Source organism: Vulpes lagopus, chromosome 5, assembly GCF_018345385.1.
Source record: "Vulpes lagopus strain Blue_001 chromosome 5, ASM1834538v1, whole genome shotgun sequence".
Classification (NCBI taxonomy): domain Eukaryota; kingdom Metazoa; phylum Chordata; class Mammalia; order Carnivora; family Canidae; genus Vulpes; species Vulpes lagopus.
In genome coordinates this window covers 6,803,821-6,827,397 of record NC_054828.1, presented here as the reverse complement: position 1 = coordinate 6,827,397, position 23,577 = coordinate 6,803,821, and the positions used below count along the sequence as shown (strand labels likewise).

General features: G+C 56.4%; 1 protein-coding gene across 2 annotated transcripts in view; it reads right to left on the bottom strand.

Moving 5' to 3' along the window:
* The window catches only part of NFAM1 (NFAT activating protein with ITAM motif 1), a 39,396-nt gene extending 17,448 nt beyond the window's left edge, over positions 1 to 21,948 (bottom strand). For both annotated transcript variants that reach the window (XR_005987702.1, XM_041754258.1), the window contains exons 1-3: positions 21,788 to 21,948; positions 5,504 to 5,833; positions 3,982 to 4,094 (exon numbers count right to left, since the gene is read on the bottom strand). Coding sequence is in view for 1 of the 2 variants with exons in the window: in XM_041754258.1 (XP_041610192.1) it covers positions 3,982 to 4,094; positions 5,504 to 5,833; positions 21,788 to 21,887 (543 nt within the window). In the remaining variant the exon portion in view is untranslated. The remainder of the gene's footprint in view (positions 1 to 3,981; positions 4,095 to 5,503; positions 5,834 to 21,787) is intronic.
* Positions 21,949 to 23,577: the final 1,629 nt, after the last annotated feature.

Below are 23,577 nucleotides of genomic sequence, written 5' to 3'. Positions count from 1 at the left end.
ATGCTGGAGCATCATCCACAGGGTCCACATCCCAAATTCAGATCCGGTTCCAGGGAGCTCTGGGCACTTCTCCAGCTTCTGAGTTCCCTCTCCAAGGCCCCGCTCCCTCACCCTCGCTTCCTCTCCCAGGTGCCCAGAGGGAGATGGGAAGTGTCTAGGCTTGTCCTCCCGCCCTGGGTCAGGCACCCAGCTGGTGCCTCATAAATGCTCTTTTCCACCTTTTCCAGGTGGGGGTGGAGCGGGGATCCACCCTTATCCCCATTTCTGGAGGAGGAAAGCAAGGCTCAGAGAGAGCTGTAGCTCTATGAGAGGGCAGGGGCTGCATCTGTCTTGCTTTCCACGGTGTCTGGCACGTAGCCCGGTGCCTGGCATGTACTAGATACTCAGGAGCTATTCCTGGAAGGAGAGAGGCCAGGAGTCGTGGAAGTCCCGCAGCAGGGGGGGTGCTGGGCTCGGAAGTCTGGCTGGGGCTATCACCCCCTCCCCTCCTCCTCGCCAGACTTTCCTGAGCACCTACTCTGTGCCAGGTGCCTCCCTGGCCTTGCAGGACCCCAAGATCCAGTCATTACAATCCTGTTTTTGAGGAGCAGTGGAGGCTTCATGCCCACGGAAGACACCTAGCCTGTGTGGGGGGTCCACGGACCGAGTATGGGTCCTTCATGACCCCTGCCCGAAGCACAGTCCCTGTGTCCACACCCAAGTTCCAGTAGCTGCTCCGCAGATGTTCACTGAGTGACAAATCATGCTGGTAGCTGTCCCACCTGCTACCAGCATGGGATGAGCAGTGGGGTGGGGGTGGGGGATATATTGGGAGGTGAGAGCCAAGCTGGGCACATAGTAGGTGCTCAGTATGTGTTGGTTGAGGTGGGCCCAGGGGCGAGTGGGCTCTGTCCTCAGCCCGGGATTCAAGGGAGGCCCAGTGAAGCATTTCCCATCATCTTCTGTTTTCGCTGTTGAGTGGTCCCTGTGACTAGGCCAGAGGCAGGGGGCCAGGGGCCCTGCGGAGGGGGCACGGCCCCCCCAGGACCTCAGAGCAGAGCCTGCTCCTGGGCAGAGCAGAGTGGACTCCTTCTGCAGCTTGTCAGCAGGATGAGCGGGTCACGCCAAGTTCACGCCCCACATCTGTGGCGTCCCAAGGCAGATCACAGGACAGGAGAGGAACTAGAGGGGTACTGGGCTTGTCACCAGGCTCCGGTTCACAGATGGCAGCAAGGCAACCTCCGGAGTTCCACGGCAGATCAAGGGGTCACGTTCACCTTCTTTTCTCACCTTGGAGCCTTTTCTGGAGGCGTGATTATGTCTCCAGCCTCGAGGCAAGGTGGGGAATGGAGGCCCAGGTTCAAGTCTCAGGCCTGCGTGTCCTGGCCATGTGTGTGGCTCAGCCAAGTCCTTGGCCCTCTGACCGTGGGCTGCCTCTGCCATCCTTCTATCCTACAGGCGTCTCCCTGACACCCACCTCAGCGGGTCCTGAGCTGGAGGCACCTACCTGGAGTCCCTCCCCCGCAGCCCGTGGGCTCTAGCGCTGTGTCGCCTCCTCAGCAACTCTCAGCAGCCCCACCTTCAGCCTCTAACCTGCCTTGCTTGCCACCTCCCCAGAAGCTGCCCTCGTCCCAGCCTTGGTCACCTCCGCCTGAACTAATGTAGCTCCTCATGGAGTCTCCCTTCCCCACTCTCACAGTGGCGAGAGGGTCCACGGAGATCAGATCCTATCTCACTCCTCCCCACGGCCTACAGGACCACCCACTCAGAGTACAACCAGCCAATGCCCCTCCCCTCCCTCCTCTGTTCCCTGAGCTCAGGCCGCACCCCCAACCCCCATACGGGACTCTCTGCAGCTCCAGCCTCAGAGCCCATGCCTGCTGTTCCCCTGCTGGGCACACTCTTCCAGACGTCTGCCAGCTCCCCTCCTTCCAGGTGCAGTGTGGGGAGGCCTTTCCTGACTTTATTTTAAAAGATTTTTATTGGGACGCCTGGGTGGCTCAGCAGTTGAGCATCTGCCTTTGGCTCAGGACTTGACCCCGGGGTCCCAGGATCGAGTCCCACATCAGGCTTCCTGCGTTGAGCCTGCTTCCTCCCTCTGCCTGTGTCTCTGCTTCTCTCTGTGTCTCTCATGAATAAATAAATAAAATCTTTTTTAAAAAAAACGATTTTTATTTATTTATTCATGAGAGGCCCGTGTCTTCGCCGTACTTACTGTCTAGCATGGAGGGCCGGCATCGAACAAGAAACCACAGCCATGGGTGACAACGAGGCAGAGACATAGGCAGAGGGAGAAGCAGGCTCCCCGTGAGGAGCCCGATGTGGGACTCGATCCCAGGACCTCGGGACAATGACCTGAGCCAAAGGCAGATGCTCAACTGCTGAGCCACCCAGGTGCCCCCTTTCCTGACTCTTAATTAAAGACACTAAGCTCCCCCATTCCCTCTCTCACTCCTCTCTTAGCATTATTGTATTTTCCCCTCAACACTGACCACGTCCGTTATGCTAATTATTCATAAGTTTGTTTATGGTCTGTCTCCCCTCAACTGGAATACAAATTTGACGAAGGCAGGAATTTCTTGGGGATCAATTTTAGTCATTGTTGGAACCCCAAAGCCTAACAGGGCCTGGAATTTAGTAGGTCCTCAATATGTGTTTAATGAGTGAACACATGAATTCACATCTAAGTTGGGAGGCTTCCTTGGGTGTAGATAGGGACCAGCCCTTTGGGTGCAAGGGCTGAGCTTTTCTTGACCCAAGGAACCCCCGTGGTGGTATGGAGCCTCTCCCACACTCAGGGCCTTCATTGACTGAGCTGATCCCCAGGTTTAGCCCCTAAGGCTGGCAAGGAGCAGAGAAGCTCTTGGTCTCTAGATGGTGGAGCACTGGCCCAAGTGGGTCTGACTGAAGCCTCCGAGGACCCAGGACAGGGACTCCTGGGGTGCTCAGTGGTTGTGCATCTGCCTTCAGCTCAGGGCTTGATCCTGGGGTCCTGGGATCGAGTCCTACATCGGGCCCCTGACCTGGAGCCTGCTTCTCCCTCTGCCTATGTCTCTGCCTCTCTCTCTCTGTCTCTCATGAATAAATAAAATCTTTAAAGAAAAAATAGTCTAAAAATAAATAAATAAAGGAGCCAGGACAGAGGGCCCTAATGGTAGCTTGGAGCCGTGCTGGTCATCTTCCCCCCCCAGAGCCAGGCAGAACCTGGCACCCCCCTGGGCAATGCATTCTTCCACCCAACATTTACTGAGCGCCGACCGTGCCTGGGCATGCACGGAGCCATGGAAACAAGCTCAGCGTGTCCTCTGTCTTCGCGGCACTTACTGTCTGGCGTGAGGGCCGGCATCGAACAAGAAACCACAGGTGTGGGTGACAATGAGAGTGACAAGAGCCCACTGTAGAGACAACTCTCCCTGCATTGGTGCCACCGCAGCCGAGCAGGAATCAGCCAAGTGTAGAGCCGGACCCATCCACCTGTGTTCCAGCCCTGATTCTGACTGTGCTTGCTGTGTGACCTTGGGCAAGTCACCACCTCTCTGGGCCTTGCTTTCCAGTGTTGTAAAATGGGAAGAAACCTCCCTCACGGAGTCACGGTGGGACACGGAGGAGAGCACGTAGCAGGGTGCCTGGTAGATAGTGGCTCTTAGGAAATGCTTCTTCCTCTCTTCTGGGCTGCTGGGGATCCAGAAAGCCCTAGCCAGGGGCTCCTAATCTGAAGGGCCAGTAATGGGGCTTGAGCCTTCCATTGAGTACTCATGAGGACCCATGACCTGGAAAAGGCTGAAAAGCCCTGATTTTGTGCAACAAGATCCAAAGACCCTGGGGAGTGGCAAGCTGGTGACACAGGCCCCACTATGGGGATGGCCGAGGGTGTAAGAGGAACACCTGTCGCAGGCCCCCTCACCAAGGCCCACGGGACACCCCTCCGCTACCCAGGAGGTACCCCGAAGCCACAGTGAATGAGGTGGAGGGGCAGCACTGCTGTGCATGTGCATCCCCTACCTTCTTCCAGAGCAGCAGAGCTGTGACCAGGATGCTCAGCGCAGTCAGGAGGCCAGTGAAGCAAAGGAGCAGGAGCTTCTGGGGGTTCTGTGGAGGTCCTCGGTACCCTGTGTCTAGGGGGGATGGCAGGGAAGCAGAGGGTTAATCACCTGAGAAAGGCTGGGGTGCTCCCCACCCTGCCAAACCCTAGGCCCCTAATTCCTACGTTCTCCTTTAGCCAGGACTCCACCTACAACACGGAACCCCCCAAACCCCCACCTTTACCAAGCTCCTCATTCCCAAGCTCGCTTTTGGTGAAACCCTTTTCTGTGTTAGCTGTCTTGATTCTTTTTCTTTTTTAAAATTTTATTTATTTATTCACGAGAGACACAGAGAGAGGCAGAGACACAGGCAGAAGGAGAAGCAGGCTCCATGCAGGGAGCCCGATGCAGGACTCGATCCCAGGACCCCAGGATCACGCCCTGAGCTGAAGGCAGGCGCTTCACCGCTGGGCCACTCAGGGGTCCCTGCTGTCTTGATTCTTGTTTGAGGCAAGGACCATAGCTTTTGCTTCTGAAGTGTCCCTACCTTGGGCTGAATCAGCCCCCTGAGAGCTGCCTGTGGGACCCTGGGCGAGTCACGTCATCTCTCGGGGCCTTCTGTTTTCGGCACGTGAAATGGTGGTCACACGCGCAGGTGTGCTGAGGGTGGGGGGGATGGGTTTGGACTGGGCCTCGCGGGTGGCTGGCCTGTACCAGGGGTAGGTGAAAGGCACAGCCCGGCCCCTCCCCTTGAGCCATCCATCCTTTTATCCCTCCCCCCGCCCCCCCTCCTCCATCCATCCATCCATCTGGCTGACAAAAAACTGCAGAGTGCCAGCCACGTGCCAGGCACATCCATGTCTGTTATTTATCAAACATTTCCTATTACCAGACAGCAGCCCCTGCCCGCAGGATCTCATTCTCCCCATAAAAGCCATGAAGCCCAGGCCCACAGCACACCCTGGCCAGCCCAGCTCAGTGGTGTTCCCAAACCCCAACCCCTACTGGTGGGAAGCACAGGGGCAGGTCACAGCATCATGGCTTTGCTGATGATAACTTTTTACAGTCATCGCTCCTTTGGGGATGTGATAAAACTAGGAACCTTTCCCAGACATATGTACATGAGCCAAGTGTTCGCTCGCGGGCTGCTGCAGACACACATGTGCACGAGCCCAATTGTGTACTCACTGCCCGCCCCCCCCCCCCCACACACACACACACGGTGCTGGAGGGACGCTGAGCCCGAGGGGCTGGTTGACTCCTCTCAGGCACCTGCCAGAGGGGGCCAGACACAGATCTGTATCCCAGGCCTCTGCCCTTCCCAGATCAAGGTAGACGTCGGCACACCTACACCACCAGCGGCCCCCCGAGGACAACGTTCTGTTCTGCCAAAGCTGGCAGATGAGGCAGGCATTGCCCATTTTAAGATTCTGTGCCCCAAATGCTGCTGTGAGAAAGCTCTGGGCCCTTAGCCCTGGGAGGAGCCCCACGGGAAGCCTCACCTCTGACCAGAATGAAGACGCCGTCGCTGATTCTGTGGACGTTTGGCCAGTTCACGCAGCAGTAGTAGGTGCCCGTGGCTGACGCGTTGGGCAGCTTGAGGGTGACCTGGCATTGCAAGGTGTATGTCTGGTTCTCCTTGCCCTGGGTGGGTGGGCAGTTCACCTGCTTGTTGAGGCTCCTCTGGCTCTTGAGGTCCACGTGAAAGTACCAGACTGTGAAGTCCTTGAATTCTGGGGTGTACGAGTAGGTGATTTTGCAGTTGAAGGAAACGGCCTTGTTGGCCAGGGAGACCAAGATGGGGTCACCACTGTGGGTCACTGACTGCCCTCCTGCAGGGGAAGGAAAAGGAAAGAGTGGGAGCTTACCCTCCAGGATGCTAGAGGCCCTTCTGCTGCCTTCTGAGGCCCTCAGCTCACACTCACACCTTTCATGCAGTCACTGAGTGCAGGTGTTGGGCCAGGTGCTTTACACATAGAACTTGCCATCTCCCAACACACCCAAGGCAGATGTGTCAGAGCTCCACTTCACAGAGAGGAAGAGTCCGAGGGTCAGGCAGGTCAAGCTGCTAGCTTTCAATCTCTCAGCAGGTACGGAGGAGAGCTACAACCCTGCCCAAGGCGGGCAGACTCCAGACCCTACACTCCTCACCGCTCTTCTGCTCAAAGGCCAAGAAGCCACGTTGGATAAAAGCACCAGTTTGAGAAGACCCAAAGCTGCTGAAGGATGAGAAGTAAAGAGCAAGGAGGCCGGAGACAAAATAAAGGAACCCTTCCTGGCAGGACGAACTCCCTGGCAGTAGACACACAGAGGGGAGCCATGGCTCTCCCCAGCCTGAGGGAGGAGGCACGGCAGGCATCAGCAGACACAAACCTTGCCCCGGATCTGAGGTCGGAGAAGACTTTGTCAACACAGAGGTAGCCGTTTGGGGCATAACCAGAACATTCGATGACCGTTACAAAGGCACGTCTGTGGGAGCCTCCTTCCTCTCTGGACACCTGGACACCTGGACACCCGTCCTCATCACAGGCCCCTGGGAAACCCATTTGAAAGCCCCACAGCAAGGCAGCCTGGGTCGCTCAGCGGTTTAGTGCCACCTTCAGCCCAGGGCGTGATCCTGGAGACCAGGGATCAAGTCCCACGTCGGGCTCCCTGCATGGAGCCTGCTTCTCTCTCTGCCTGTGTCTCTGCCTCTTTGTCTCTGTGTCTCTCATAAATAATAAAATCTTAAAGAAAGAAAGAAAGAAAGAAAGAAAGAAAGAAAGAAAGAAAGAAAGAAAAAGAAAGCAAGCCCCACAGCAGCCCCTGCCGGGCCGGGCCTCCACCCTCCTGCGGACTCCCGAGGCGCAGTCGGACTCCAGGCCTGAGTCAGCGGCGGCCACCTCTTACCCCCAGACTTCAGCCCACAGGCCCCCCTCAGCCTACTCGGGCCTTGTCCCCTGCCACCTTCCTGCTCCCGCGGCCGAACAGCAGACAGGTCTAAATTGAGGTCAGCAGCAGGCAGCCAAGAACACGCCGGCCAGGTTGTTAATCGGGAGGAGATCATGCATTTGAGATGCTCAGAGGGAGCTGCTAGATTTATCTTGTTGGGGAAGGGGAGGCGTGGGTCCCCCTGCCCATGATGCAAGGCCAGCATAAGGCCAGGCTGGACTCTCCTCTGGGCTCCTCTGTTGAGCACTGGGTCCCCAGGGAAGGTGAGGTCAGGTCCTCTGGAAGACTTGGGGACAGGACAGAGGTGACCCTCTAAGCCAGTCAATCCCCTGAAGCTCCAGCCACTGATATTTTGAGATTCCTGTCCAGTAACTAAAGAGATTGCCCCTCCTCCAAAGAACTAAAGGCGGTGACAGTTCCAGGGAATCGGCCGGATGTCCCAGCAGACCGGCTTCCTTGTACTGCATTAATATGATGATGCTGGGACGCCTGGGGGGCTCAGTGGTTGAGCGTCTGCCTTTGGCTCAGGTCGTGATCCCAGAGTCCTGGGATCGAGTCCTGCATCGGGGTCCCCGCAGGGAGCCTGCTTCTCCCTCTGCCTGTGTCTCTGTGTGTCTCTCTCTCTGTGTGTCCCCCATGAATAAATAAATAAAATCTTTAATAGTAATAATAATAGGACGATATTCACACATGGAGAAGCCACTGAGCTGGCACCCGCGGCCCTCCTCCTGTGGTGGGTGGGACAAGAAGGAGTTCACAGGTGCTTTGTGTCTCTGGGCTCTACTGCAGGGTGGCTGTTGTGGCTTAGCTATGACAACACATTCGATCTGTCGTCAAAACAAGGAGCAGTGACTCAAGGCTGAGGTTTGCCTGAGATGCGGCAGCCAGGGCTGGGATGCGGCGGGTGGAGAAAGGGGTGGTTGTGTGACCCCAAGTAAGGACGAGGGGCCAGAGGGCTGAGATGGACGTTATTTGCCCTGCCCAGCAAGGCCGCCTCCTTCCCTGCCTCCCCAAAGTGGCTACTTCCCCCTCTGCCTCCACTCCTGCAGGCCCCTCTGCCTGGGCCTCCCACCTCTTCACCTGGCCACCACCTACCTAGTCCCCCAGACTCAGCTCAGGAAGCATTCTGACTTCTAGCCACATTCTCTGGTGTGGCTGTCCAGGCGGCCCGGACAAGCGGAGCCAGGCCGGTGCTTCCAGCTGGGGGTCAAGAGGATGGAACTGGACCAAAGCCACCAAGAAAGTGACCCACCAGGGCTGGCACGGAGGCCTCTCCACCTCCCCTGGGGCCTCCTGCTTCTCTCCTCCGTGTGTCTAGGAGGCCTGGGGAGGCTGGACACCATCAGGACTGCAAGGCTACCTTCCTGTTTGTCCTGGCAGGAAGATACCCATCCAATTGTCTGAAAATAATTCTCTGCATTATGGGGTGCCTGAGTGGCTCGTGCTGAAGCATCTGTCTTCACCTCAGGTCATGATCTTGGGGGTCCTGGGGTGGAGGCCACTGTCAGGCTCCCTGCTCGGTGGGGAGTCTGCTTCTCCCTCTGCCCCTCCTGCTCATGCTCTCTCTCTCTCTCTCTCAAATAAATAAGCAAAATCTTTTTTAAAAATTTTCTGCATTTGAGGTATCTTTCTAGAAAATAATGGAATGTGTCAGTGTGATTAAGCCAATCTTTACAATTTGGGGGGAGACGTATAAAATTAGATGACTATTGTTCTGTGTTCTTCCAGGATTCAGTATTTTAAGGTCAGAGGGTTAGGATCATGATGACAGTATGTGGCCCTGGCTCGGATCTGCCCTGGAGGAGAGCCTGAGACCTCAGGAGAAACCACAGACTCCAAGAGTGAGGAGGGAAGCAGTCTCTGTCGATCTGGAAGAACAACCAGTCTGGGGACAGCAGGTGAAAAATGAGAGGGAAGGAGGCCTGCCGTGGCTGACAGGAGCCTGGGTTCGGGCCCGATGCTGCAGCCCATTGTCTCCACTGCCCCTTCTTTTTTGGAGGGTGTTAGCACCCCGGAGCTGGGACCGCTGCAGCCCAGCTCCCACTCCCCTCCTAGACCGTGCCTCCAACACACCCACTCTGGGGTGCAGGCTACTCCAGCTGGCTGCTAAGCTGGTCCCCCCGCCCCATTAAGGCTCAGTGCTATAGACAGATCCACAGTAACTCCCGTGTCCACAAATGGTTTTCAGCTACCATTTGTTGAACCCCCAACAAACATTTAAGGAGTTCCAGTTAGGTCACAGGCTCCATCCCAGGCCTGGAGGGGCCCCCTGCCCTGGCATCATGGAAGCAGAGGGAGCCAGGGGTGGGAGGGCTCATGGGGAGGGTACTACTAATCCTGTCTGGATGTGTGGGAGGAGGACCTGTGGGAGGAGGGACATGCTGGTGACCTGGAGCTCTGGAGGTCACCAGGGAAAGGAAAGCAGGCACATGCATGGATGGCAGGGCTAGAAATGGCCCGAGGATAGAAGGGAAAGAAAATACATAAAAAACATACTCTGGCTGGGCACAACACAAGCCCTCTGTCAACCAACCACCACAATAATCCTTTGAGACAACATTTGCAGCCCCGTTTTGCAGACAAAAGACCCAAGAGGGTCTTAGAGGCCCAGCGGCCCAGAGCTCCCAAGTGGTGGAGTGGGATCTGAGCCCAGCCCTGCCTGTGCTGAGAATGTAAAACCAGCCCCCAGGGCTAGCAGCTCAGACTTAGGCGAGTGTGGCCTGGCACAGGGCTGGGAGCCTTCACAGTGACACCAAGCACCGTAGACGTCAGCTGCTGAAGACAGGGGTTTGTGGGATTCCTGGCACAAGCCACATCTTTTCGCAGTTGGTGGCCGGGTGGCCACATGACAGAGAGCAAGGGTCACTTGACCTGCCTTTTGTGCCTAGTTCTCACCCCAGACCCAGAGGGGCTTCAGCAGGACCCTTCCCAAGCTTGCAGTGTGTCCCCTGAATGCACAGTGGCTGGTACCCATCTTGCACCTGGTGGTGGTTGTATCACACTCTGTCTCTTGTTCAGGCAAAGGGAGTATGTCCCCCATGGAACAAGGTGGGCCAGCACGGAGTGAGCTGGCTGGGGATCCTCTTAGATTCTGCTCATGGGCCTCCAAGAGGGATACACAGCCCAGGGAGGAGGACCAGGGGGATTTGGATTCCTAGAGGGAGGCAGAGCCACAGGAGCCCGGATGGCACACCCCAGTGACCCACGAGAGGGGGTCCACTGAAAGCCCTGCAAGGACCCAGAGCACAGGGCCAGCTGTCCACAGCACCTGACCAGCAGGGCTCCCTTGCCCTCTCCCTGCTCCTTCCCAGTCCCCTGTCTCCACCCAGCTGACACAGGGAAGGACCGGGAGGGGGCGGGGGGAAGAAGAGAAGAGGCCCCTCACCTCTTCCTCTCACACAGGTCCCAGATGCCACCTTCAGCATGCATCCAGTTCAGCCTTTGGGGGAGCATCTGGGTGCCCAGAGGTTGAAGGTCTGCCTTCAGCTCAGGGCGTGATCCTGGGGTCCTGGGATCGAGTCCCGCATTGGGGTCCCTGCAGGGAGCCTGCTTCTCCCTCTGCCTACGTCTCTGCCTCTCTCTCTGTGTCTCTCCTTAATTATTAAATAATTAAAAAATCTTTAAAAAAAAAAAAAAGTTCAGCCTTTTGGCTGTTCCTCTGGTTAGAGAAAGGAGAACCAGGACTTGGTTTTGACTGTGAGTGACCCCAGGGCAGAGTGCCTGGAATAGGCCAGGGTGGCTGGGCTTTCCCCCAGGTGCCGGGGCACAGGCCCCAATATGAAAGGCCTAAAGGGCCCCAGGAGGAACACAAAGTTGCTCTGCGGATAATTCTCCAGGAGGCGGGTGGGGTCTCGGTGCAGCCTGGGCCGGGACAGGCACAGGGGAGAAAATGCAGCTGGGAGCCTGGCTTGTTTTCTGCAGGGAGATGGTTCATTCAGTTCACGAGCTCCCTGCCTGACAGGGAGAGGGCCTGGAGGTGGCTGAGGGCAGGGCGGAGGAGGGGATGCGGGCAGGTAGATCCCCCACCTGCCCATGTAACTGCTCTTTCCTGGGGCAGAAGGAGAGAAAGGAGGAGCCGGAGGAGGGGCAGGGAGAGTCCCAAGGCTGGGGGTGGGGATGGGGGTGGAGCCTGGGCCTGCGTGTGGATGTGGAGGGTGGTGCTGGGCAGAGAAGAGGGCCCCCCTGGTGAGTGCAGTCCAGGAGGGGAGGGCAGGAAGGGGAGGAGCAGGCCCAGCCAGAGGACCCTCGTTCCTCAGGGCCACCACCCCAGGCCAGCCCTGCCCCCGAGCTTGTGACACCTAGGGCATCCCCAAGCCCGCAGTCCCCACCCCTCCCCACTGCAAGCACAGATGGTTCCCCCTGGGCAGCGCAGGCTATGCTGCTTTGCAGGAGAGTGTTTTTAGAGAGTGTGTCTTCCATCCCTCACTTCTCAGCAGCTCCAAAGACTGCTACAAAGCCTGGGACCCCGCCAGATATATGGGGGTGAGGGGTGCCTGGGAAAAGCTTAGTTTCTACTTTTTTGAAAATTTATTTATTCTTTATTCAGAGAGAGGCAGAGACACAGGCAGAGGGAGAAGCAGGCTTCCTGCAAGAAGCCCGATGCGGGAATCGATCCCAGGACCCTGGGATCATGCCCTGAGCCGAAGGCAGATGCTCAACCGCTGAGCCACCCAGGTGTCCCAAAAGCCTAGTTTCTTGAGGCATCAGGCCTGGGTTTGGATCCCTGCTCTGCCACCCAAACGCTGTGCAAACTTGGGCAGGTGGCTTTCTATCTCTGAAGCTTGATGTCTCCCCAGAAAAATGGGAGAACAACAAAGCCAACCTTACACGGTTGGCATGGGACTAAAAGGAGCCAGGAACAGTCAGAGGCTGCCACAGGGCCAGGCTGCCTTTCCCCAGTGACAAGAAAGAGGCAAGGGAGTCGGATGAGTCCTGCGTCCTCACTGAGTCTGGAAAGGCAAATGTCCCACATAAGTGACAGCCCTGCAGTGCAGGGCACATGCAGCATGGAGTGGCCTCCAAACATGACAGCCTGTCTACCACCTTGGGCCCTGTCCCGGCCTGGACACAGGGGAGTGGGTGACCCCCTGGGGCACAGACCCTGGGCCTGGTCCTCAAGGCTACCCTAGCAGGTGTTCAGTGTGTAAGTACAGGAGCTCTGAGCCCAGAGGACCGTCCCCCCAGCAGCCTCCACTGTTCTTCCCCCATCCTGCTTGGAAAAGATTCCGTCTACCACCTGCTGGCACCAGATCCTTCCCTTTCTGGTTCTTCTTTTGAATCTGTGGCCATTTGAATGGTGCTCTTGAGAAGTGGCTGGGGGTGCCCCACTCCCACCCTGGCCCAGGGACCACATGCCGAGTCCCTGGGGGGAGAGATTCACAACCAAAGAACTTGCCTGGATGTAGGAAGGATGCCCACCCCGTCTGCCCTCCCCACACCCTACACAACGCACCCCCCGTCCACCTGCCAGCTCCAGAATCCAGGCTTCTCTCCGCGCAGCCAGAGACCTGCCTGGCACTGCTCCCGAGGGAACCACAAACACCTTGCTGACCTTGCTGGGTGCCCACCAGAGGAGACCCAGGAAGGAGTCTGAAATCAATTTACATGGTGAGGACAAGCAGTTCAAAAAAATAGAACAGGAAGCATTTTGTGCGTAATAAGGGCACTTTTTGTGACCTTCTGGCTCTAGTTACAGTCATACAACCAGGTTCAGACAGGGTCATACTATAACATGCATCCCTTAACTTTGGATCACCTTTTTAAAAAAATTGCAAGTCCCTGGATTGGAAGATCCAGTCTATGCCTCCAGCTCCCCTTCACCCACTACCTGGCAGATGCCAGGCCTGCCAGGCTCTGCAGCCTTTGCCTACGTTATTCCCGCTGCTCAGAAAGCCCTCCTGTTCCCTTCCTCTCCCAGGACTGTGGGATCCCCCTCTACATCTGAAGGACTCCTTTCCTTCCTGAGCCACTCCAGGGTACATGGGTCCCCCTGCCCTGAATAGACTCTCAGGTGTTGCTGTTAAGCCACGTGATGATAAGCACTGATATCTCTGGGACACATACCCCTTTTACAGATGAGAAAACTGAGGCTCTGAGAAAGGAAGAGGTTTGCCCAGAAGCACAGCCAGTCAGTGGCGAAGATGTGATTTTAAGCTGGGTCCCGTTGGGTCCTTACCCCCATGCTCTTAACCCCTGCTCTGTGGCATGATTTTTAAATCTGAAAGCAAGAAAAAGAAAACATTTCTCAAATGAAAGAGCTGCACCCCTTTAAAGGGAGCTAGAAATTCAGAAGCCAGGAACTCCTGGGTGGCTCAGCGGTTGAGCATCTGCCTTTGGCTCAGGTCATGATCCTGGGGTCCTGGGATCAAGTCCTGCATCAGGCTCCCTGCATGGAGTCTGCTTCTCTCTCTGCCTGTGTCTCTGCTCCTCTCTCTGCATCTCTCATGAATAAATAAAATATTTTTTAAAAAATTCAGCAGCCATTTCCCTAGATTTGGGTCATCTAATAGGCAGACAGGTCCAGCAGCATATGGTATCTTCAGACCAAGGTACTCATCAGAACTGACCCTTCAGCTTAAGGGGGAACAGCTTCGAGGAGGGCCTGTGGCTCCCAGAGCAGAAGCAAGTGGCCACACGAGCCCTCTACAGACCCGTCCCTTGGCAGCACCAGCCAAGTGTCCAAAGGGCCAGCCATGTCCCCCCTTCACCGCAGCGACGACACCCCCCACACCCAGAATCTGGCCCTCCCTCCCACCCCCTGCACTCCCCTGGGCTGCCCTGGCCTCCTCGCAGCCCCTGTGACCCACCAACTTGGGGCCCAGGCTTGGGCCCCAGGTCTCCCCTCTGCCTGGAACGCCAGCCCGCCTGGGGCCCGGAGCATGAGCATCGGCATCCTCAGCCAAGGGTGTGAGAGTCCACACGTGCCGATCAAAGGTATCCATTCCAACTCGGGTCGATTCTAAAGGAAAGCACTTTGATTCCCCAGCTGCAGAAGAAAGCAGTTCCCACGGTCTTTATTTTAGGCATGGAGTTTTGCCCTCCAATTTAATTCTGGCATTTCTCAGAGCCATGCCTTTTTTTTTTTTAGGCCCATCTGAAGAAGGGCTGCTGGGGAGACAGAGATGTGGGGTGCTGGTTTTATCACAGGGCTCCGGCCTGTGCCTGAGCGTGAATCCCAGGTGCCACAGAAGACCAGGTGAGTCCTTCAGGACACACACATCAAACACAACGGCGCGTGGCCAAGTGGCTGATTAGGGAAAAGCGTGTTGCAGGCGTCGGAAGGCAACCTTTGAACAGAGAGTGTGTGTTATGAGGCTTTTAGCACCGATGCCCTCGGAACGCTGCCATCAGGCTGGCTGTCACATCTTTCAACACCTCTGAATTACACAGATGCAGAGGGACGCGGCCTGCCTCGGGGGCCATGGCCACAGCCTTCCCGCGCTCCGTTCTAGAGCCTCCAGACTCTGGGCCCCGGGTGCACTGTGACCACGCAGAGACACGAACCAAGTGCAGAAATGTCAAACGTTTGGTCCAGAAACGTAGAAGCTTCTTGGGCTTTGATTGGCATTCGTAAAGCAGCCTCCTTCGACGGGTTTGAAAAGGCAAGTTTCTTGAACTCTGCAACACGCTTGAGGCTGTGGTCTGCAGGAGACTCAGTTTCTCCCTTTATGACCTCCTCTGCCCTCAAGAAGGGTGTCAGGATGGGATGGAGATGGTGATAGCACCAAAGAGGCCGAGTGGGGGGCCCTGTCCTCGTCCCTGGATGGGTGTGGAAGAAGCAGAGCAAGGGGGTAGACCCCACCAGGGCACCCAAAGTCCTGCCAGGGAGGGCCGTCCTGCCACTGGGCAGAGCTCTCTGACGAAGCTGAAGGTGGGGAGACAAAGGGAAGTCTCAGAGTCTGCAGAAACCCAGAGGAGGGGAACCAACCCCGCTGGGCGGGGGCAGAGGTTTCCAGGAGGGGCCAAAGACTCTTGGACTGGGTCTTTGTTTGTTTATTTATTTATTTATTTATTTGTTTGTTTGTTTTTAAGATTTTATTTACTAATTCAAGAGAGACACAGACAGAGAGGCAGAGACACAGGCAGAGGGAGAAGCAGACTCCCTGCAGAGACCCTGATGTGGGACTGGATCCCGGGACCCTGAATCACGCCCTGAGCCAAAGGCAGACGCTCAGCCAACTGAGCCAGCCAGGTGTCCCTGGTCAACAATTCTTTGTGTAAGTGAACCATGCTCACTATAGAAGTTCTAGACACCACAGCAAAGGATCAAGAACACTGAAATTGCCTGCGGTCCTGCCACCCTGACATCGCAGGTGTGGACCTTGGGATGAGTTTCCCACATCTCACTGTACCTAGCTGGACTTTGATACAAGACTAGCAGGCAGCCGGGGGGGGGGGTGCAGAGAGGGGGTTTCAAGCACAAAAAGCTCTCAATGAAGCTTCTAGAAGTCTTGAAACAAGACTCCTGTTGCCATTGGTAGTTGAGGGACTCAAAAGGCACAAGGGGAGTTCTAAGGGTGGTGGTGGGGCGGCTCTGGGAGGTGGGAGGATGGGGAGGGGCCCAGTGTTGTCCTGGAAACCCGGGGGGAGCCTCGGTGGACAGAATGCCAGGCAGGGAATTGACAGGATTACATGTGTGTTAGAAAGATAACAAGAAGGGGGCACCTGGGTGGCTCAGGCGGTTAAGCGACCGACTCTTGATTTCAGCTCAGATCATGATCTCAGAGTGGTGAGATGGAGCCCCATGTCGGGCGCCCCACTGGGTGTGATGCCTGCTTAAGATTCCCTCTCTCCCTCTGCCCCTCCCCACCTCTACAAAAAGAAAGATAACAAGCGAGATACTGTAGAGTTCCAGTCTTTATCTGCCTAACACCCTGGCATTAGGGACTCATTCTGGGGCTTGGGACCCCTCCCCCTCTGGCCTCCTTTTCAAATATAAATGCTTCTAGGTGTCAACACACTAACTCCTCCTGTAGCCGCCTTCGCCAGATCACTTTTATCCTGATTTCTCCTAAATCTCTCTCTCCCCAAAGATCCAGCACCCTCCAGGCACAAAATCACTCACTGGCCCCCATCCTCCCACAGTCTCTGCCGTGCCAGCCCTGTCCTTGCCTCCTGTCAGCCTCCTCCCTCCCTTAGCAAGAGGAAGTCAGCAAACACCTGGAGGCTAAGCTTTGGCTCCTTTCTGGCCTTGACCCTCACATGCAGGCACCTCCTTTGACCTTTTCTCCTCCCCCCAGAGCTCCCCGGCCAGCACCTTCTCTTTGCCCATTCTCTGGCTTTTCACACAGAGCCCACTTCTCAAGGTTGAGTACTGGTTCCCTGGTGCTGTCCACACCCTTACCTGCCCAGGTGAGCGCTGTCATGCCCTTCATACCTCTAAGCTCCTGACTCTCAGAACCACAGGTGAGGGCAGTCCCGGTGGCTTGGTTTAGCGGTTTAGCACCGCCTTCGGCGCGTAGGGCAGGATCCTGGAGTCCCGGGATCGAATCCCATTGTCCAGCTCCCTGCATGGAGCCTGCTTCTTCCTCTGCCTGTGTCTGTCTCTCTCTCTCTATGTCTCTCATGAATAAATAAATAAAATCTTAAAAAAAAAAAAAAAAAAGAACCAAAGGTGAACGCCCCAGCAGACAGGCCGGGTTTGTCAGGGACCAGGAGAGTGGGCACCACAGAAAAGATAGCAGAGTTTGACCTTGACCAACAGGTTGGAGTCACCAGGTGAGCAAGTGAGAGGACCCCTTCCAGGAAAAGGGAGCAACAGGATAAAAGGCTTAGGGGCAGGCAGTCATCCAGCATGGCTCCAAAGTGGGGTGTGGGAGTCCCTCGAGGCAGGGGCCTGGAGGAGAGCATAGCTTGGGGCCTGGGAGTGGGAGGGGGTCTTATCTAAACCCACTGCAGCAAGGGGCCAGCTGATGGCAGCAAAACAGTCTGCTGTCGTGCTCCAGGGACCCATGAGGGATTGTCCATGTGCAAAAGGTTGTCTGGTTCAAAAAGGGAGTTACTGATTCAAAGAGCACGGACGCTGGGGCACCTGTATGGCTCAGTAGGTTAAGCAGCCAACTCTTGATTTCAGCTCATGATCTCAGGGTCATGAGATGGAGCCCCCGGGGTCAGGGTCCTTGCTCAGTGGGGAGTCTGCTGGAGATTCTCTCTCTCCCTCCCTCCCCCTGCCCCTTCCCCTGCTCAAGTGTGTGCACACACTCTGTCTCTCATAAATAAATCTTCAAAGGGCAGGTACCCTTTTAAGTTTTTAAATTTTGAGATGAGTTGCCAGGTGGCCTTCAGAAATATGCCTTGGAGAAAAAAAAAAAAAGAAATATGCCTTGGACCCTATAACCAGCGCTGCAGGCAATGCCTCTGCTGACTCTGGGAAGCTAGCCTGCCTTGCCTTAGGTTGTGCTCACGTGGTGCCCCCTTCCCTGGCCCACCAGCAGCAAACACAGATCTGGCCCGGAGCCTCAAAGGGGCTCTGGGTTCTGACCTCATTCTCTTCCCCACAGTCCACACAGTTGAGCAGATGCACACCAGGTTCATCACACCTCCTTTAGAGGCATTCTGTCCCCAAGGTTGAGGGGCCTGGTGCCAGGTCCGAGGGCTACTGCTGGTTCTGGATGTGCCTTCCTGATACCCCTGGCAAGAGGCCTGCATAGCTATGTGTTGAGTGTCCTGACAGTGGGAGCTGGTGACCCGGCCAAGTTGCCCACAACTCAAGCCCAGGTCCTACCCTCTTGGAACTCCTCCTGGGGTTGTCTGTGGCTGAGGAGCTGAGTCCATCCCACTCTCTTTGGTATCTCCTGGGCATATCTCTGGGTGCCAGGCATCGTGCTAGGAGTTGAGAAATTGAACCAAGAAATTGAACCCTGCATTTCCAGCCCGCCGAAGCTCTCAGTCCCCACAGGGAGGCAGACAGCCTGGGAAGAAGCAGCCTTCGTGGGAACACGTGCCCCCAGAGGCATCGGACACATGTGGGCCACAGACATGAAGCACCTGAGATGTCAATCGTCGCTAAAGAAATTGCAGTATTTCCATTCACAGGGACACTCCGCAGCAGGGGTTGACACACGCGTTCCATAAAGGGCCAGGTAGTAAATATTTCACACTTTGCAGGTCATATGGTCTCTCTCACAACTACTCAACTCTGCCGATGTCGGTGACAGCAGTCATAGATGATGTATGAATGAATGAGCGTGGCTTTGTTCCAATAAAACTTTATTTAGGGACCCTGGCATGTGAATATTGTATAATTTCCACGTGTTGTGAAATAATCCTCTTTTGATGTTCATCCAACCATTAAAAAAAAAAATCTAAAAACCGCGCCTAGCTCCAAGGCCATTCCAAAAGGCAGAAGGCTGGATTCAGCCCTGGGGCCGCCGTTTATGATCCCTGCTCATGAGCAACGAAAATATACAAACTAGCCACACTGTCACCTGGATGGATCTTTAAAAAAAAAAAAAAATCACTCTGAGTGAAAGAAGCAGGTCACAAAGGAATACACCGCATCGCTCTGATGACACAAAGTTCAAAACCAGGCAAGATTAATCCCTATCGTTCAGGGACACGTACAGGATAAAACCATAAAGAGACGCCAGGAAGCAATTGCCCTAAGAGTCGGAATGGGAGAGAGGGGTGTCCACGGGGCGGCCACGGGGCCGAGGGCTCCAGAACCCTGCAGCATTCTCCGGGTGGCAGTCACACGGGACTTTGTTTTCTGATATTTATTGTACTTTGCTGTATAGGTACGATAGCTGACAGCTTACAAAGAGGAAGCAATAACAATAGGGCCAACCAGAAGAGCATCCGAACCCCTACCTGACAGGCATTTATAATCCACCTGGAAGATAGCCCAGTGGGATTCGCATCCCACTGCTCCCGAGAGACCCTCCTCTCCCGACAACGTGGGACTGAACCTCTCCCCTCCCCTCCCCCGGCTCTGCCTTCTGACCTCCCAGTCTTTATTCACGCTGCGCCTGCCACCCACCTACCTGCTCCCCTCCTCCCTCTCTCCGCTCCCAGGCCCCCGCGAACACTCCCCCTGCCCCACCTCCAGCGGAGAGGTGCTTCTCTCCGCCTGCCTCCAAAGCTCTTTATTGGGATTAGACAAAGATGAAAAGCAGAGGCCAATCCTGGCAGAGGCTCGGAGCTGCGGGAAAGAAGGCGGGAGGCTCCTGAACATCTTTTGGACAACAAAGAAAGCTGTGACACCTGAGTCCGGAGCAAGGGGGCAGGGAGCAAATCTGCATTGGTAACTCTCTCCTTGGGTCAAGTTGGGTCACGTTCTCTGGGTGAGCCTCAGCCTTTGCACCAGGCTGAGAGTAAGGGTTGTTCACCTCCGGGTCCCCTCAACCCCCCAGGGCCTAGAACCCGTCCTCCTCAGTGGATATTTGAGAAATAAATACAGCCCGGAGTTCTGGGAAGGCCAAGTTCTGACATCTGCTGAGGATGCAGAGGCTCAGAAAGGTTAAGGGACTTGTCCGAGGTCACACAGCAGGCAGTGGAAGAAGGTAGGACCTGAGCCTGGTCCCGCCGGGCCCCAAAGCCCTTGCCCTGTAGAAGCACGGCTCGAGCAGATGCACAGCGGAGTCTGGGGTTCGGATGACTCACCTCTGGGAGTGAGCAGTTGCCCACGAGACCACAAGTGGCTGCGAGACCCTTTGAGCAAAGTAGAATTTGCGGAGAGCTCGAAACACTGGAGGGGAGCGGGCCTGAGACCCGGCTCACGACAGGAGGAGGAGGATTGGGAGCAAGGGCAGTCCTGGGACACCATCCCACAGTGCGCCAGAGGCCACCGGCAAGGTCACCGGGACCCCAGATTGGCTCTGCTAGGCTGGCAGGTAGCTGACATTCTCTGAGCCCCATCCACGTGCCCGAACCACTAAGTCTCAGGGGGTGACACAGGGAGGTCCTACTACTGCACCCATTTAACAGAGGAGGCAGTTGAGGCGCAGAGACATCAGGAAACTGCCCAGGCCCCTGCGGTGAACATCAGCGCCTAGATGGAAAGGCAAGCTGATTATGCCCTGGCGTATGTACCCAACGCGCATCAGGGAAGCGGCACGCTAGCCCTCGGCTTCAGGGACAGACAGACAGACTGAGTCAGGGCAGGGGCAGGACCAGGAGTGACTGTGCTCTCTGCCGTTCCAGGAGGTTCCAGGGGACCCTGAGGGTTTTTCACCTCTTGTGAAAGAGCAGACTTTCTCTTTTGTACAACCTTTGCTGCAATACTGGGGGGGGGGGGGGGGAGGATCCTGCTGTTTTATTTACAGTTAAGACGGTTACAAAAGCTCCTCTTAGCGCAGTGTCCCCGCAAAGTGTGGTCCTCCTGCTGTTACCCAGGTATGCTGGGTCCCTTCTGGGGAGGAGGGGCCACACCAAAAGAAATGATACTAATTTGAGGGAAATTAAGTTGGAAATGACCCAGTTGGATGCACTATCACCAACAAGCTGCATTTCCTCGGGCCATCACTGGCCATCTCTGGGAGGGGGCAAGAGGGGGCGAAAGCTGTGCAAGATGAAAGGGGATGGTGTCACAAGGGGCCCAGCCCAGGAGACTGCAGTAGGGACCACAGTCAGCTCTTGCCTCCCTGGGGGAGGGAAATTTTTCTATGAGGGATGTTCTTTTTTTTTTTTTTTTAAGATTTTATTTATTTATTCATGAGAGACACACAGAGAAAGGCAGAGACACAGGCAGAGGGAGAAGCAGACTCCTCGCAGGGAGACCAATGCAGGACTCGATACCCCGACCCAGGATCACTACCTGAGCCAAAAGTAGATGCTCAGCCCTCAATTGCTGAGCCACCCAGGCATCACATGAGGAATGTTCTCTACAAAGAAAGCCAGAGAGGAGCCCTGGGGCCCACTGCCAAGGGTCCTGGCTTAGGATTCAGGCTGACTCAGGTCTAAACCTGACCTCCACTCATTGTCTAGATCTTTACTGTTTATGGTATTAAATGAAAGGCAGAGGATGAAGCAGAGTTGGGAGCCCTCCTGGAAGCCTCAGAGAAGACCACGTGAATAGGAAGAAAAACATCTAGGCTGCACAGCAGGGTGGGGTGGGGGATCCAAGGAACCCCAGAGGGTCAGGGCTGCCCAGGGAGAGACTGAGCTGCAGGGAGGGACCCCAGTGAGGGCAGCCCCAGTGAGGCAAACCCCTGGGGGTGTCCCCCCAACCTGCTCAGCCAGGGATCTGGATGGACTTGCCCCAAGGCACATGCCCCCAGGCCTGGCTTGGATCCAGGCCACCCAGTTTCTGAGCGGATCTGGAACCAGGGAAGGGGGTGCAGCATTGGCCCTGGAGAAAGGCATAAGCTCCTGTTATAAAATAACACAAGGTGGCCTCTGGGTGTACTTCAGGAAGTGGAGACTGGCACCCCTTCTGGCAATAGTGACAATTTTGTGTCCCAGGGCACAATGCTTCTGTTGGCCAGCCCTCGGCCACCCCTCGTCTCCCTGGTTAGCACGGGGAACGAGGCCGAGGCTGACCCTGCCGCTTGGCAGGGACAACGCGGTGACTCCACCATCAGATTCCTTGGGGGCAAGCTGTCCCTCCCCACCGGCCCCACACCTATCCTGACGCCCACCCCCCATACCGTGTTGAAGGCCCAGAGGTCAGGCTGCAGGAGGAGGGCTGTTAACACAGCCTGGAGGGGGGAGCACTGTCCCCACCCCTGTAAAAGCCACCTTGGCGAGGCATTAGCTAAACATCTCCTGGCTCCCCGAAGGCTTCCCCTGTGAAGTCTGCAATGTTCAAACACAACCAGCAAATCTCCCGAGACAGGTCCCCAGGAATTAGCTGCACCGGCAGATGAAAGCCGCTCTGATGTGCGAGCCAGAGAGCTGGTGGGAAGGAGGCAGCGTACCTGTGAGCTGCAGGGTCCAGGGGAACAGCAGCAAACCCAGGATCCAGGGGCCCCAGGAGGCGGCCGGTGGGGCCCACCGCCGCGGAGGCCGGCTCTCCATCGGGGCCTCCTGTTCAGCCTTCCTCTTTCCTCTGGTCCTCGGGAGGGGAAGGCCTGCCCGCGGCCTGCCCGCAGCTGCAGTTCCCCTTTGAGTTCCCACAAAGCTCCTCCCTGGCCTCGCTTCTGCTTCCTCGGGCCTCACTCGGTCTGCTCCCCTTAATGACCTTGGACTTTCTGAGCAGGCAGTGGGCACAGGTCACCAGGTGAGGAATCCGGGATTTCCTTTTTTTTTTTAATCCGGGGTTTTCTGCTCCACCCTGTGTGGTGTGCTGCTCCCGTCCTGGGTGCCCTTCTAGCTGGTGGCCCATCCGGTAGACACTAGTGACCGAGGGGATGCAGGAGTCCCACGAGTAACTCTAGGGCTTGGTTTAGCTGCTCACATCTGAAACTTTTTTTTTTTTTTTTAAGATTTTGGTTATTTATTCATGAGAGGCAGAGACAGAGGCAGAGACAGAGGCAGAGGGAGAAGCAGGCTCCCTGCGGGGAGGGAGCTTGATCCCAGGACCCCAGGATCATGCCCTGAGCCAAAGGCCACCCAGTCGTCCCACATCTGAAACTTTTAAAACTGTGTTCACATCACACAGATGTCCCCTCAGGAAGCATCCAGGAGTCCCTGGATATTGTGCCCGCCGGAGGGCAGGGTTCGGGGTGGGGGGTAGAGGTTGGGAGGGTCAGGTAGGCAGGTGCGTGATGGACAAAGGGGCAGGCAGTCAGGGTGAGGACAGGAGCCTCAGGGCCCCAACCCTGGCTGTGGCCAGGTGGCCAGCTGCCCTCCTTAGACCAGTGGGGGCCCCGTGGGCGCAGCACAGAGCCCCAGCACTTGCCTCCTCTCTCACCCACCTGAAATGTCCTTCCTTCCTGAAGCTTCCCTCAGTCTGAGCTCACCCCTCCCCCATCAGCAGACAACTGAATTGCTTCCCCAGCCGGTGGAACCACAGTCTCCTTCCTCGCCCCCGCCCTTCCTCACACCCCCCCCACCCGCAGACACTGACAACAGGTAGGATAAGGCGTGGCCACTTCCCCCCTGCTCCCAGCACCCTGGGCTGTTACCCTCGGCATTCTAGAGCCCAGCCCGGGCTAGCTGGGTGAGGTTGGGGGCACAGACATTTGCCCGCATGCCCCTGAGCAGCCCAGGGAAGGGGGCGCGGAGGTGGAGGGGATCCCGGCCCCGCAGAAGAGGCTGGGGTGAATGTGGTTGAGTTTGGGTGTGTGCCAGCACTTCACCGCCCCTCTCCAGCAGAACCCATTAACCCTCGAGATGAATGAGATTATCCCAATTTGACGACAGACAAAACCGTGCCCCCAAGAGGCTGCGCAACTTGCTCAAGATCAGGGCAGGTGCGTGGGGCCAGCATCCAAGGCTGGGCTGTGCGAAGCCTGCTCCTTTCTCCCCGCCTCCACGGGAGCCCCACTCGTGGCGGGGTACCTTCTCCCCTCGTCAGCTTTGCATGTACACCCTTAAGGGTGTTGGGTCGGATGTTTCCTCCGACCAGCAGCATGGGGGTGGGGTGTGGGGTGGAGGTCGGGAGTTGGGGACTGCGCCCCCAGGTGAGGAGGACGCAGAAACGCGAGCCACCTCCTACCGGCTAGGGGGCAGCGGGGACCCCAGTGGTTTTGACTGCTGATCCATCACAGTGATACATGATCGCATATGTCACAGTGAGACACAGATAATCTGCTTCACGCTGCTT